This window comes from Spea bombifrons, chromosome 1 (genome assembly GCF_027358695.1).
Source record: "Spea bombifrons isolate aSpeBom1 chromosome 1, aSpeBom1.2.pri, whole genome shotgun sequence".
NCBI lineage: Eukaryota > Metazoa > Chordata > Amphibia > Anura > Pelobatidae > Spea > Spea bombifrons.
Genome location: NC_071087.1, coordinates 140862232 through 140879388, shown reverse-complemented (window position 1 = coordinate 140879388; position 17157 = coordinate 140862232). Strand labels below are relative to the sequence as shown.

Sequence of the window (17157 nt, the reverse complement as noted above, 5' to 3'; positions counted from 1 at the left end):
GCTTGACTTTATATGTTCCAAGAAGACTTTGCTGTAGCGCGTATTCATAAACATGACAAGTGTTTTCCTTATTCTATCTCTCCACACAGCCAGTACAGAGATTAAAAGGGCTAGAAGCGCTAAAAGACACATTCATTGATTGTATGCAGTATAGCCGTTTTAATGTTTGGTGGTCAAGGTGTTCATTAATCATTGCCCATTTATCTTGCTTTTACATTATTAGACATTAGTCAGGTCACATCGGCGTTTTAATGGAAACAGCAGTAATTCTTTTTAAAAAATCTCTCTTATTTTCTTTACTTCACTATGTGAGAGCTGCCATTTGACTGCCAAATGGTATTTTAAATTGGAACATTGTCCCAAGGCATTTCTGATAATATCCTAAAAGGAAAAATGAATTTTTATAAACAATATCTAGTGCAAGTCTACCAAACATTTGAGTTACAGTCCAGGGTGCATATTACAATTTCCTATCTGGATTCCATATTAACACAAATATATATATATATATATATATATATATATATATATATATATATATATATATATATTCAATGTTATATACTTTGACTTAAGTGCAAGTATGACATCAACAGTGACTCATTTCCCCCTAGGGTAGTGTTTTGTTACTGTCTACTTTTGTAGTGGAGGGATTTCAGGTCAGGAAATCTGTTTAAATGCTGATTCTTTCATATTTTGCCATCATTGTTTTTATAATGAAAAATAAGTCCTAGTTTTAAACCAAATATTTTTAAAACAATACCATTGATTGAAAATAAAAAAAAAAACAGCCACATACGCCTTGATACATATTATAGCTGACTGGGATTCATCAGGATCCCCCTATCCATTTGCTTTCAGCTATTTGTCTTCCAGAAGATGTGTTCGATTAAATGTATCTCCGGCTCAGCAATGGCACCGCAAATGCAGACGGCTGTACTATTGAGCTCCAGTGTCTTCAGGGGGTAAGTATCTTTTCCCCCCTACAAAATCATGACTTTTTAAGTCCCATATTACAACTCACAAATCTCTAAAATATCAGTTCAATAACACATAGGCTAACAACAAAAATCCTTGAAAATAAACTGAAATGTGAAATTTTAGCCTGTTTCGAAATGTATTATTAGTGCATCAATAAAGCGTTGCAATTTTCCCTGTAAAAATAGGATAAGCAGTATGAAAGGAAAATGCCCTATTTACTAAATGCATCATGATCTAAATATTGAAATGTTTCTCACATTCCTTTAATTATCATCTGTGTAACCTTCACAAGAAAGGGACAGACTCTGACCATCTGCATGATTTATGTCAGGGGAAAAATGAAGGTTAATTTGCTTTGTGTATACAAGAGCATTTGACTTGTTTTTCATCCAAAGAGAATTATTTTGGCTTTACTCCATTCGCTGTACAATCAACTAATGTGAAGGTGCATGACCTCTTACATGCACTCATTTGCTTGGGTGACTAGATGACTCCTTAATCTGGGACTCCTATAAGACTTCATCATAAAAGCAAGACTGGTTTTAATACAGATCTGTACGGTATATTTATTTATTTTCCATCACATGACATGAACTGCACATGGCATACAAGGGGCAGATACTGCTGTGCAAATAGCACCATATTCCGGTGGACTGGATCTAGGGTAGCAAGTCTGGAGGACTTCGTTCTGTATCACCAGGCCTAGACCATCCTATGGGGTAATCGACTTCCCCAGTGGACTCGGCACAGACAAACTTAAGAGTCCCTTCACACTTCATTGAGGCTTTGTCTCTGGGGTGTAACTCCGAGCTGGCTAATTTAGACATGCATCTTCCATAATTCCCATTAACTATTTATTAGGTACAACCCTATAAAGGTCAGTGGTAAAACACACACCTGCACATCGCATGGACTGCAAAGTTTAACACTTTTACAAAAGACAAAAATATTGGCTGTAAGAAATAAATCTAAATAAGGTTATCTAAATGAGGTATGTTCAATTTGCTTTACAAATCAACATACATTTTTACACATAAAATAATGTGCTGGAATACCAATTAGTAATTCCAGTGCAATAATCCAATCCCAACTGAATGAAATGTATAAACATAAAATTATTATTTTCCAATAAAGATCCCTTCTTCTCAGGCACAAATGCCATGAAAAAAGAAATACAACATCATATATATATATATATATATATATATATATATATATATATATATATATATACACACACACACACACCATATTTGTTAACTAAACATAATAGAAACAACTACAAAAAAAATCACATAACTAGGCTCTGCTCGCAAGTAGTGTGATAATGGTCCTAGTGTTTAGTGGCTATATGAAAAGCATCTTGCGCGGCTTTTGCAGTGCACTTGCATGAGTATATTCATTTGTCACACATTGTAATTTGATTATACGATTTTGACTATAAGATTGGGATAGATTCCTGCAGTGGCTTTTCCTTCCATCCTAACCCCCATATTGATGTTTGATATTTTGATTTGACTAGCCATTAACATATGAGTGCAGTTTCTCTTAAGGTTAAAATGTGTTATAATTAGAGATAAGGAGAAAGCTATGCTTGAGTTCAGTTCTTTCCGTAGTGTAGGCTTTTATTTTTTAAGGAGATTTGGGAATAAGAAGATTTTGATGATATGATTTACACAAGTATTTTTGTCTTATCACATGATCATTTGGATTGGTATTTTTAACTGAAAAAACACATTTTGGTGAATTAAAGTTGGAAAAGAAATGTTAGGGTATTTAAAAGGTCACAGAGCACTGAGATGGCTATGATTTCATAAATAACCTCAGATTCATTATACATTATAATATGTGACTGAAAGCACGCGTGTGATGGCTCAGAGATTAAGCTTAATGTTTGCTGGGTACGACGCATAGAGAGGTAGTCATCAATGATTGGTTGAAAACTCATTTTAGAATTTGCTCCATATATATCAAACCATAGACACATGGATTGTTCTGCTTTTATTACAATGAATAGTTAGATTCCATTATAGAAGGAAATCCAGCACAACTACAAACTTTTTTGTCCCTTGATTTCCTATAATCTCATCTTTATTAAGATACAGACGGGGTAAGCAAAGAGTTAATATATCAGTTCTCCTGACATATCAATGTTTTACTTCCCACTCACCTACAGTATATTGTTGTCCAAGTCCTGTATATTAGTCCTGCATTGCACAACATAATCCTTTCCAGCAATCCCACATAAATTATGTTCTCATTCCTCCCACCATGTAAACACCCTTTCCAGTCACCTGAAGAAAGCTGTCTCACTAAAGAAAGAAAACATGAAATATATTTAAACTGGGATATGTTGCACAGGAAAGCTATGTACATATTAGACTTGTGTACCTCAATTTACACGACCCCCAATCAACAATGAAAAACTAACCAAAGAGCTCTGAATTTTCTTTTGAATTTTGTTAGTTTGCTCACTTTCATTCAAGCTTTTTTACACGCTCACCCATTCCCTCTCACACTCTCATTCACATTTCCTCACACTCCCATTTACTATTTCTCTGAATTGGAGGAGAGGGTGTGCCCTGAAGCTCCTCCCATTTGTGTAAGTTCACTGGGAGACCAGAATGATGAGAACAGATTCACTTCTTCGTTTCTTCACAAATCCATCTATATATAGATTAATATTGTTATTGAATCTTTTTGTGTTACTTAAAAATGTGTTTTCTTTAAGGTTGGGGTTCATTTTCGGTTTCCGCCCAGTGAATGCTGAATTTTCAGTTTCGGTTCAGAATTTTCAGTTCGGTGCATCGCTACTATATACTAAGCCAGACACTAAAGTGGTAGGCATACACCACATCAGTGTTTGGCTTAGTATATAGTGATAGGGGTTATGCTGCATTATTGTCAATGTCTGGCGAAATGTATAGTGATGTTATGCTATACCCCTGTCAATGTTTGTCTCAGTATCTAATGATAACAGTTATGTTGTACCACCGTCAATGTCTGCCTCAGTATATAATGATAACAGTCATCCTGTATCGCTGTCAATGTCTGCCTCAGTATAGGGTGATAGGTGTTATGCTGTACCACCATCAATGTTTGCCTCAGTATATAATGATAACAGTCATCCTGTATCGCTGTCAATGTCTGCCTCAGTATATAATGATAACAGTTATGCTGTACCCGTCAATGTTTGCCTAACGATAGAAGTTATGCTGTTTTAAAGTGTGTGTGTGGGGGGTGCCACATACAGGATCCACCCCAGGTGACAAATAATCTAGGTATGCATGAGTGCATGAGTGAATGTGGCGGAGTGACAATGAATTTTGTTTCCAAATGTTAAATTGATTTTCTTCTCAACCCAAAAGGCAGGAAACAAATTTGTTGTCTGAAAAGGAATGGCCAAAAAACTAAACAAAAAAAGTCTAGTAAATGTTACAGAGAACTGTGTTTCCCAGATACTGACATGTGCAGAATGCAACTTCTACAAGAGAAGATTACCATTATGATGTAGACCATTTGTGCTGGCACATGAGGACCAATAGAAAATTGCAGAGATGGTTCATGGCTGGGTGTATGAGGGGACCATTGGAGATTTTTGAATCACATGAACACATTTTATGGTACAGCCTTTTAAGGGTGTGCAGCTCTGAGTTAGCAGACCATTGAACAATGGCTCTACAGAAAGCATGCGCACCCAATAGGCCCTGAACCTGCCACCCTAAGTCTAGACTAATTTATAGAGAAAAATCGCAGTTTGTGTAGTAACTGTGACCTCTTGGGGACTTTATCTTATCACTTATATACTGGTGCTGTCTGTATCCATTGGTCACTCTTCTGCCTCAGTTCATTTTGTCAACCCTTTGCTTGCATTGTGTCTGTAAAAGTGACAGTCTGTCCTTATTTCTGTATAACACAATTGCCATTCCAGTTCACTGCACATGTCCAGCTTTTTATCTGTTGTCATCAGTCACCTCTAATAATATGTCTTTGTCCTTGAGGCACATCCCTGTGGAATACTCTTAACCACAAGTCACCATCGTTACTTAAGTGCTCGTCACCTGTTCTTTGTCATCTTTACTATTTTGGGAGCAATTTGCCTAGAGCTATGGTAGCGCTTTGCTTCCTCACACAGAGAAGGAAGAAGCAAACAAGAGAAACATATAGCTAGACAGAGCCCTATGACCCACTCTTTTACACCATTAACCTGTGTTAGTAACTCACATATAAAATGTTATTTGTTTTTATTGTCCCTACCACTATCTTCCCCACTGATTAAACCACCTGTAGAAGATGGAAGAGTGTTGTGATACAAAGGGGTTAAGAGTATGATGATGATGACATGTTGGTTCTTGCAGTTTCTCAGTCAGTTTTGTGCAAAATAGGAGCTTAATATCCAAATGGTAAATCAAAACAAAATATCCCAGCACATTATTGCACCTGATTGAGGGGGGGCATAAGAATTCGTAAACAGTTTCACATATACTTTCATGGATCGCTAAATATATAAATGTTGGATCCCTTCCATAATGGGATACTCTCTGCCACGATTAGAATATGGTGCCTGGTCAGCCTGTCTCATGCTGTGAATAAGTACACGACGTTGAGGGCCTCTCAGTGCAAAGAGGGGCAGCGGCAAACTCTGTCTAAGTCTTCTTTCATCATTCATTTTGATGCATGGTTTTGATTTATTTTGCAAACTTTATGCATTCATTCATTCAATGAGTGAGAGTTTCGTCTGTTAATCTAGAACCCATTAACCTCTGTCTATCCATGCAGGAATCTAGAATTAGGTTAAAACAAAAGCTATGTTGGCTCATTTTTTTTATACTTTTAACATATCTGCCTAACGCTGTATTATTCCCATCAACTAATTTTAGCTTTCCATTGTATAGCGCTGCAAAATATGATTTATAAGAAATATTTATATTGCAGGAGCAGTGGGGCTGGACTGTGGATTTAGGGCAGCACTAGAACTTTAAAGCCAGTGACCAATAAATTATGTTTATTCAGAGCCTATGACAACATTTGGGAATACTGTCAGCCTCGAGTTAGTATGTAGGAAAGGCTAAACATAATTATAATACAAGGTTGGTTAAATAGGTGATTTACCAATCTATTTATATCTAAGGAGCTATTCACTAAAGAAGATTCCAGGAAAACTGACCCATTTTAACTCCTTTATTCACTATTACATCATGATGGATCAATCACCAGTGAGCTTCTCTTATAAGAAGGTTTAAGTTTACCTTGCATAATGCATGGTTAAATAACTGAAGAGAGTTTTAAGACATCTCTCACACTATTTATACATTGTGCTTTGTAAGAGAGGATCACTGGGGTTTGAACCTTCCAGCCACCACAAATCGAGAGATTCCTGCCATACATCCTACATTTCCCTGCCAATGCTATTTTCTCCACACTGGCAGACACAACATGCTGAGGTGCAACCCTACACATTGTGACATGTTATCACAGTAAACAGAAACATTTGCTAAATACTAACTTCAAGTAGAGCCTCATATTATACTGAGTAGTTCTTTTAAATCAAAAGACAGCCCAACAAAAAAAGCACACATTTTCTATATAAATATATTCATATATTTGTTGGAATTTTTTTTTTAAATTAAATCTACTATGTGATCAATTTCAGTAGTTTTAAATAGTCATTTTGATTCTATTCATTTACTATATTGTCTGGTTACTATGGTAATTGTTCTAATAAAATCAGATGGAAGATACTCCAATACATTATGTGGTTATACAACATTTTTAAACAAATCCCTTACTCCCACATCCTCAATTCCTTATTCATGATACTGTTAACTTTTCCTACTGACACTCATTATACATCTTTGCTATGAGCTGTAAAATTAAGGAAATCTAAGACAAATAAAGAACACTGTTCTCTTTTAACATGCATGATCTGGGAGAATAAATTCTAGCTTATGCCAAAGACTCTAACATTAGGTATCTATCTGACTTTTTTATAACTCAAAACAGCTACAGTTTATTTGGATTCTTATTTCAAAGTTATGATATGTAACATTTAAGGCTACAGAAGATACAAAAGATTCCAGTATAATTTACTCATATGAGAAAACAGGAAATCCATACGTGTGCATTTTAAAACATACTAAATTTAGTAGTCTTGGTAATTTGACAAAAAAAAACACATTTTGGAGAGCAGGATATTCAATTTTACAGGTGATTGGTCTGACCATCAACGACCATCAACATTTAAATGAAGTTAAAAATCAGATCAAATAAGTTCCTAGTTTTCAATCTAGCAGGAAATGGGACACTTATTTAAGAATTATTAAAGTACATTTTGCTTTGCTTGCTTCATTTATTTTTCTAATTCCATAATGGGTCACATTAAGATGATTAATTGTTTTCCACAAAAAAAGTATGTTAATATTGTTGCAAATATAACATTAAGGCCATTCCATTACTTCAAAATTATCAATCTGCTACAATAAAAAAAAGATGAAAAGTGGTTATTTCCTCCAATTAATATTTAACGGCAAAGCGGGTTTTACTGCCAGCACATAATATGAAAGATCTCTCCAATAATAGTTCATTTTGGACAGAAAAGGGAATTAAAAAAAAGCTATGGCAAGTCAATCTGTAAAACAAATGCATTTGTCTAGCCCTTAATGGGGTACATTTTGCTTAAAGGATAAAGACATGAGCTCCAGCCATAATGACAGATTGCATAACATCACATGCTTACTGCAACTGTATGAGATGTTATTGGATTTTTAGAGAAACCCATTCTGATGAATTATTTAACAACTAATACAATATTCAGTTTGATGAGTGATCCATTGGTTTCATTTTAAAAGTAAAAATGATTAATGGGCCAGATCTTTACCATAGGCATAACAAAACAACAGGCATTTCAGGACTGAAAGAAAGTAACCCTGCTCACTGTGTGTAATGTATTGTATACATGTCTGGCATGCAAAGGGTTAAGTAACTAAAATCATTCCAAACTTGCATGTACAATTTCAGTTTCAAACAACAGGTCAAAATTAGTTACAACTTAAAATTCTAAGCACTTCCAGTAACAAACCCATCTGCCTAAACATTGATATTTTTTTGGTAATGAATATTCTTTTTTTTCTGTCCCAAATCTACCATTCTGCCTTTGTACTTGTTTAGTGTAACCGTATTAAAATAGCATCTGTCTGAAAATGCAGTAATCAAACTAACATCTGCCACCTAGTAATACAAAAAGAATTATAGTAATAATAATCAGAGATGCATTTTTTCAGGCCAATTTCTGAAATGAGTTGCATAATCCAAATTAACTCATTGAAACACTTTTTAAATATATGATTCTATGCGGATTGCTTTATTTAAACCTCTGCTTTCTCATTGCTTATGCCACAGATCAATGAGGTTTAAGGAAGCTTTTGTTTCTATACAACTCACAGCAATATTGCTAATGTAAGTCTAGCAACCACCAGCTGGATCTCTTGGTTAAGGCTGCACAACCAGCTGACATTCTAAGAATAAAAATAAGCCAGAGGAGGAAATCTGAGCTGACCTCAAATAAATATAGTTGAGCTGATTTTAGTAGATCTGGGATAACCTAAATCGGATTTTTTTTTTGTGTACTATGGCATGACAATGAATGATTCTATAGATGCTCTATTAAGACCTCTGCAGCCCATGAGGGCTGCCCCCATCAGCCAAGCTGTGACACTAAAGGGGTATTGTAGAGGAGGGTATGTGAGCATGGGGAAGGAGATTAGCTAGAGTAGATGTCTGGAGAGACTGTTTTTCTTCCGTTTTCACAAGATCTAAGTGCAAAGAGGATCAATACAGAAAACAACACTGGAAAATAGGTCTCTTAAGAGAGATCATTGGCTCAGTCCCTGTGCTTATTAAAACTCGTCCAGATGCCATATGACTTTTTGTGCTAATCTATACTACAATGAGTTTACCAATAGCCGTTTTTTATTATTCCTTACTTGGTAAATCTATAAATCTAATGCTGTGGCTAGATAAACCCTTTTACACCTAACCTTACATTTAATTGTTTTCAGTCAATTGTTGTTGTTTTTTTTCTTGCAGAGATACAGATATTCTGACTTAAACCTATTCAGTGACACAGTTGTTGACAAGGCAGGATGAAGAAGCAGGTTCTAGGAAGAAAGATTGGATTTATTGTATGACAGTGGTTACTTCCTATTGTGATATTTATATTTATTTGGGAAATCAGATCAGTGCTGTTCACACAGTTTAAAATCCCAAAGGCTTCATTATCTTTCGAGCAGGAAAACTGTACTACACACTCTGTTGAACACTAATCTCATACACTGCTTTCATCTTTAGACCCCATTTCTAATATTCCAGAAAGAATTATATGAAACTGAACCTTCTACCTCCTGTCAAGTTTCCACATGGGATGATAATCCTTATTATAGGAAGATTTGACTTTTTAACATTTCTATTGCCTAGAAAGGGTTAATCTGTTTCACAATGCATGTCTAATTTAACAGAATCTCCAATGTAACTAAAAGACATAACTATGCATCAGTAACTAAATTGCTTGAAACATCTTAATCCAATGGTTTTCATACAATATCTATGTAATGGTTAATGGTTCGTGGGAATTATGCTCTTTTCTTAACCTAAATAGTACTTTAACTATTGCAGCGCCAGAACAGTTACTTGCCTGGTGGGTCTGCTGTCTCACACTTATGTTAAAATTGGTTAAAATGTATTAGTTTTATGATCTTTAACCCCTGCACATCTGGGAAAGAGAAAATCAGCTCATCTCACTGGTCCGGAAGTGTAAATTAACCCTATTAAACTTTTTAAGTCAAATTGTAAAATGATTTAGCTGCTCCACTAGGGGTATAAGTAAGGGACACTGCCCAAGACTAGCAGGGTCTACAATGATGAGGAACTGCTCTATATCTTGAAATATTGGGGTCTACAAAGAATAGCAGAGAAGATGATAATGGCAAGTATCAAAATCTTCCTAAACACCACCACAGGGATTACAATTAAGCACTGCCATCTAATTAAGACTGCTTGCTAATCAGAGCAGGTACTACAGATGGCATTACCTGTAATCCACTGCAGGAGCAAGATCTTTAGATTTGTGTTTTCCCCCTTTGGGTTCATCTAGAATCACACCATACCCTATGATTTCCACCAGCAGATAGATGATCAGTCCCATCCCCAGAGGTCCACTTTACTACTGCTCACCCCTCTCTCACTCCACAGTCACACTGTCCTACCCGGACCTGTCTTCTGGGGATTAAGTTATCAACCAAGCTGCCAAAAAGTACGTGGGCATTGTCACTTACCTTTAACTATGAGCGGGACCCAGAAGATAAGACAGAGCAGGAGGTTGGTGACCTCCTTCTGGACCATTTTTTTTTTAGTTTATGAGTCAATCAATAAGAGAGATCCCACTGAAAATAGCCCCAAAGTCTTATCCTTTAATAGAGACGCGATCTGGTATATATTCCTCCCCAGCTCCGACTGTAGGATCTGAGAAGAGGTGATGATGGACGGTCGCTAGTGCAGGAATATGCTGCTGGTATGCGGGGGTGGGCGTCTTGTATCCTGGGTGAGTCCGCTCTGTTGTTCCCCGTACCATAGACCCCGAGACTGCAGCGCACAGCCCTGCTGAGTGCGATGAGACAGCCGCAGAAGGGCTGAGGTCAATGAGACTGCAGAGCCAGTAGAGTGCTGCCGGAGAGTGCTCTGTGTACAAACACAGGCGGCGTGTCTCAGCCACACGCAGCCGCCTCTCTCTCTTCCCTTCCTTGCCTGGTCCTCCTGCCTCACAGTTTGTTCACACAAGTAGCTCCTTCTGCTGGAAGAAAGAATGAAAAGACAAGGAGAGAAGGGAAAAAGAGAGAATGAGAACAGCTCCTTGCCCCGCCCAGGCACCTGCTCCTCCTGTTTGGTTCATCCTCCTCACTTGGGTTTTGCAACAGTGCACTTGCCTTAACCACCTCATCACACCTCTCAAGAACTCATTGAAAATCACAGATGTCCTTGGTTAGAGAGCTTGGGATTCTCACTAGCACCTCTGGGAATCATAGAGCCTCTGCTGAATTCACATACAAAGTGTAACTAGAACTGCTCTTTTTTTTTTAACCCCAGTACCTTCATGCAAGTTTAACCCTTTCCCTGTATACTGGATATTTAGACATTTCAGAATGATTTCCAAAATACAATGCCCATGTGACACTAAAGGAATTTAATGTATATTATGACTTTTTTTATAATAATAATAATAATAATTTTATACTTAAAGAGATTTAACAATGTACAGGATGGAAGTTTATGTTAAAGAAATGTTGGAACAAAAAAGGGAAGTTTTATTTTATTGATTAGATGGTAGATAAGTAGAACAGCCTCTCATCAGAAGGGGTAGAAGCTAATACAGTGAGGAGATTTAAACATCCATGGGTTAGGCAAAAAAGCTATCCTGAATCTAAGACAAGATCAATGACTGATTATGGTCTGATGTCTCTACATCAGGGAAAACGGGCAGACTACATGGACCAAATGGTTCTTATCTGCCTTTAAATTCTATAAACTAGCATTAGTTCTGAGTCTTATAGAAAGAACCTTTGTTGTATGTATATGGTTTGTTATGCTAGCTATAAACATTTACCAAGTGAAAAAATAATACTGTGTGCCTTCTGCGAGTTCACCAAATTTCACAACAATTAATATAAAGATGCTATTCAAACGGGTTTAAAATGTGTAGCATGGATGTAATGGGCTTAGCAATGAATTTATTAGAGGGCGAAACGGTATGTTTCATGCAATGGGAGGATAAAAAAAATGTAATATATTCCCAGTAAGTTTTATCGTCCTGTTTCATGGAACATATATCATGGAGGAAGAGAGTAAAAATTCAGAGAAACCAGTTCAATTTAAATTCAGGTAGAAATATTTCCTGAGCATGGCCACTAACGGCAAATTTAGAAGTCTAAGGTTCCAGGAAAATCCCTAGCAATGGAAAGTAATGAGTATGCTTGTGATAAATACAGGGCTGACTTAGAATACATATATGGATGATTTATTATGCTTTTATTTTGATAGATTTATCATCTACAATGTAAAACATTTTGTTTTGCTTTTTTTATTCTTGCTTTTCAAAAGCTATACAGCAATTGAAGCAACTACTGTTTTTAACCCATTCATCGCCAGAGGATGTATTATACGGTTTCATGATCCCTTGAATGTAGAGTTTTAACATATATTTTTTTTTAACCCTTTGGCTAAAGGAGCAGGGACATTGCAAGGGGTAAAAGAGAATATTTAATATTTCTGAGGCTTAAAGGGTTAACAAACTCATATGAATTTACGGCTTATGATGGTAATTGCCTCAAGGTGCACTGGAGAATATACATTTTTCATCTGAAGATCCATTTCATGCATATTCCTTCTTGTATATTTACAAGTGTAGTTTGTGAAGCTGGCTTTAATTTGTTAAATTAACACCCCTTTGATTTTTGTGACTAGTCTCATGAATTCATCATTTCATCTCTCTTTTGTTAAAAGGGTACACACTGTAATGCATACTCTTATAATTATCACCAATTTTATAGGCACAAGAGCTTTTCTTGGTACTCTTTCACATTGCTTGTTAGTCAGTGGTATGTCTGATTAAACCTCTTTGTATATACTGGTACCTTCCATATTAAAGGGGCACGCCACGCTTTTCATGTTCTTTAATGCTGAGAAGTCTCTTTAATGGTGGCCCCCTTGCAAATGCATGAATCTGCAGAATCCCCCCCCCCATTCGCATTTACCACTTTGACCTTTCCCTAGCTATTTTTCATGCACAAAATGTGTTTGGCCAAACACATTTATTTGCATGTTATGTACTTACCACCAGTTAGCTCAAATGCTGGCTCAGGAATGCATGATCTCAGTGGGAGCGCTTTCCTGCCACTGATTGGCAAGAATCTTCAGACGTTAAAGGAGGAGGGGAGCTGCAGCTCTGTAGCTACAGCTTCTCCTTAAAGTAAGAACCATATTTGCTCTAATATAAGACAAATATATAAGGCAAATGGTCGTCTTATATTCGAGATCGTCTTATAATCCGACCTCAAATAGAGGTCTGACTATAAGACTAAGAACTGCAGTGCTGCAGGGGACCTGAATTTTCCTCTCTGGCAGCCGGTGAACGTCTGGCCAACATGCGCAGACAACCTCCGCTGCTGCCCGGAACTTCTGCCGGGGCTTTTATGACCAAGCATCGGCATGACATGACCTTCCGGTGCGCCGTCATAGAAGTGCCAGCAGAAGTGCCGGGTAGCAGCAGAGGTTGTCTATGCACATAGCGCAGATGTTCACCAATTGCTCTACTAGACACCCAAGAGTCTGAAGCACTGAGGTAAAGTCTGGCGATACATACCGCAGAGTGGCATATATAAATGTGTAAGGCATATCTGGGGGGCAGAGTGTCATATCAGGGAGGCAGAGGGGTACATAGGGGGTATAAGACATATCTGCAGGGCAGAGTGGCATATCAGGGAGTCAGAGTGGCATATGGGGGTATAAGGCATATATAGGGGCAGAGTGGCATATACAGGGGTATAAGGCATATCTGGGGCAGAGTGGCATATAGGGGGGCAGATGTGCAGACCTGGGGGTAGATGTGCATAACTGGGGGACAGGTTGGCAAATAAAAGGAAATAAAAACAAAAAATGCATTTTTCTCAATCATAGTTTTTATTAAATATGAAAAATTAGTTTACATGTGAATTCATATTTACTAGTATTTTTTTATAGGGTAGTCTTGTATTTAGCCTTTTTCTTTTGTTTCTAAATTAATATTCCAGTTTTGGGGGGTCTTCGTATAATCAGTACAGTACTTTTTTAAAGAATACTTGTTAAGGTCCTCATAAAGTACAATGCATTCCTTTTTAGTGGGGCTGTCAGGGACAGTAAACTGTCCCTTTAATAACCACAGAAAGCTGCTGGTGCCCAAATTGAGTTGAATCTGTTCTCGCTACATCACATGTGTTATTATAAGGCAATTTTTGTCTTACCTAAGTGGTGAACAGAGCAGTGACAGAACCATACTGCAATGCTTACAATTTTCTTTAACACCTTTCTATTACTTGGCAGGGTTTCTGTAATCACCATGACTGAGCTCAGACACCTAATGTGTATCACCTAAGGCGTCATATTAATAACAGAAGGTCTTCTAAAATGTACAATTAAAGGATCATCCTTATGAGAATTTTAACCAAATATAACATTTCATCAAGTAAAAAAAGTCATTTTACAGCAGCTTGGAAATATACCACTGGCTTCAAACCAATTCAGAGTTCCAGTCATGTAATGTTAAAAACAGTGTAATACTGGAGGCACTCCAGTAACCAATAATGCAGCCACAAAAAGAAATATACCCCTTAAAACACCCAAAAACAACATCACTGGGTGCAGATATTATATAAAACTGCACTAGGGAGATTCTGCATCAGTCGCTTAATTTGTTTTTTTTTTCTTTTCCAGCAGATCAACAAGCCTGACACACATCATTAGACATCCATGTCCAAGGCTGCAAGGGCAAACGTTGGCTTCAGTTTTTTTTTTTTAAAGGTTAACGTTACAAACTTATAGACTGATTGTAGCAGCCCCCACCCCATGCCGACATTTTTATGCTAGACCTGCCTCCTCTAAGATCAGGGCCTCCTCTAAGGCAGGTGCATGGAGTGCACAATGGCCAGATGGCAGGATACGGAGGAGAGAGCTGAAAATGCTATCACAAACAAGAAGTTGGTTTGTGAGAAAGTTTTAAGCATCCACTCGGGCACCCCTCTTGCTTCTCCACCTTGGGACAGCTCTGACTGCGGTGGTGAGAGCGCAAATCTTCTTTCTAACTGCTCCTTCGTGGTACCGAGGCTTGGTGCTGAGCGCCAGAATATGACATCATATCCTGGAGCTCAGCAGTAAGGCCAAGTGCACCACGACAGAGCAGTGAGACAGAGGCCTCGCACTCCCACCACAGGACTTCAGCAAGGTAAGTAATTAGATAAGGGAAATATAGCGTCAGAAATGGTAGAGATAAATTGGGAGAAAGGGGAGATATAGTAAGAAAACTGAGAGATGAAGAGCAACATATAGGGGAGAGATAGTGAGGAAGAAAAAGAAAGGGAGCAAGTCCCATCTGTGCAGTCCGGGTGCTGGGCAAGTCCTGTGGATGCAATCTGGGCGCCAGGGCTGGCCTTTGGGGTATCTATGATCCATGCCTGCTGTGTGGGTCAATAAATACTAATGTGCATCCCACTGTGGTAGTTTTCTATTTGTACTTTGATTCTACTTTTGCTTACACCATAAAAAATGAATTTGTTGATGTGTGACCTTTTATTGATGCTTCTGCATTCATGGTGTAGCTGGTCTTTTTTATATATTTAAATTGGCTTATAATAATAATTAATAATGATTAATAATAATTATTGTTTTACCTACAAGTGCTTGATGTAAAAACTTAGACTTAGCTTGCACCAATGGCCCAGGATATACCGTATTGGCTCGAATATAGGCTGCATCCGAATATAGGCCGCACTCTTAAAGTTTGGTGCTATTTTAAAGAAAAAAATATTTTAAAGAAAAAATACACATTAGTGGAATGGTAAAACAGTATTTTATCTAATGAACAGGAATACATGTATTTTAACATTTTTTGTATCTATTATACAGTTTGTCAGCTTATGTTATATACAGACAGAAAACCAATAGCCATTTTAAGGTCCCCCCTTAATTTATAATGCACCTTACTTATAGATATTCCCCTCTGATATGCTTTATAACCTCTGATATGCTTTATAATCCCTGATATGCCACTCTGCCCCCCAGATATGCTACTCTGCCCCTAATATGCTTTATTACCCACAGCAGGGATAAATGAAAAAGAAAAAAAACACACCTGCCTGGTGCCCAGAACTGCATGTCCCGGGCGTCGGGCGATACGAATTGCGCACTCCTACACTAAACCCCCGAATATAGGCCGCACCCCACTTTAAAGACCTAAAGTGTGGGGGGGTGCGCCCTATATTCGGGTCAATAGGGTATCTTTTAAAAAAAATTATATTAGAGTTATGCTGTACCACCATGTGTCTGTCTTGCTATATACCGATATGAGATACATGGTACCACTCTCAGTGTCTGGATTACTAGTTTATGATATTAATGTTGTGATGATGGGAGTTGTGGTATACCACTCCAGACTCAGTATATATTGATGGAAGCTATACTTTATCACTGTCATGCACTGTATATATTGATAGGACTTATGCTGCACCACCTTGTGAGGCCAACATCCTTGGCTGTTAAGTCCATTAGATCCCCAGGCTTGAAAGTAAGTAAAGCACTGCTTTCTAAGAGTTCTAGGTAATCCACCTTTAGGTACTATTTCTGGTAGACCAGCCATATCAGGTCAGGTTCCAGGGCCAGTGCTTCTGATAGCTGCAACATCTCTTGTTGCTCGGCTTGAATGTCCCAGAATCGATAACGATTGGTACTGCTAAAGTCACTGTCTCCTCAAATGCCTCTTATAATAAGTTAGGGCTGCTGAAGCTTTTTTTAAAAAAAATCAAAATATACTAACTATCATAATAAATAACATGCTTTACCCCTCCCACCTGTTCTGAAACCCTAATTAGCCACCTCTGCAGTTGTTACATCCAAACGATTACAGATGATATTGAATAAACTATGCAGCTGCACCTGTGAAAGAGAAGCCAAATTCCCAACAAACTAACAAAATTTTGCTCACATGCCACTGAATACTAAAGCGTATCTATACTGTATTGTCTCATTTTACAGGTTATGTTTGGCGATTTGCCTTCAGGCTTACATCGTTTCAATTTGATTGCAGTGTAACATTCATATGTTTTCAGGGTTTTTTTTTCCCAAGTGTGGATTTATGTTTATGGGTTTCTTTTGTTCAGCTCAGTGGATGGGATGCGCAAACAAAATGTTATTTTCCACAAGATCCATTTCCTTGCTACCTTAAAACCACTTGGTTTTCGTTCAGCAAAAATAACCAAGGCTGTATATTTATAGGTGGTCTACAACATAATCTGTACTTTGAACATTCCTTTTAAATGTAATGTTTACGTTGCTAAATGTTTTCTTCTTTTTATTGTCAGAGTCTCGATTGTTGTTCTGCTA

At 37.5% G+C, this 17157-nt stretch overlaps 1 protein-coding gene across 2 annotated transcripts in view; it reads right to left on the bottom strand.

Moving 5' to 3' along the window:
- Nucleotides 1–10820, bottom strand: part of EDIL3 (EGF like repeats and discoidin domains 3) — a 218205-nt gene extending 207385 nt beyond the window's left edge. Inside the window, exon 1 of one of the 2 annotated variants that reach the window (XM_053475131.1) lies at nucleotides 10311–10820. In XM_053475131.1, coding sequence (XP_053331106.1) covers nucleotides 10311–10377 — 67 coding nt within the window. In that variant the 5' untranslated portion in view covers nucleotides 10378–10820. The remainder of the gene's footprint in view (nucleotides 1–10310) is intronic. The other variant, XM_053475139.1, reaches the window with a different exon arrangement.
- Nucleotides 10821–17157: the final 6337 nt, after the last annotated feature.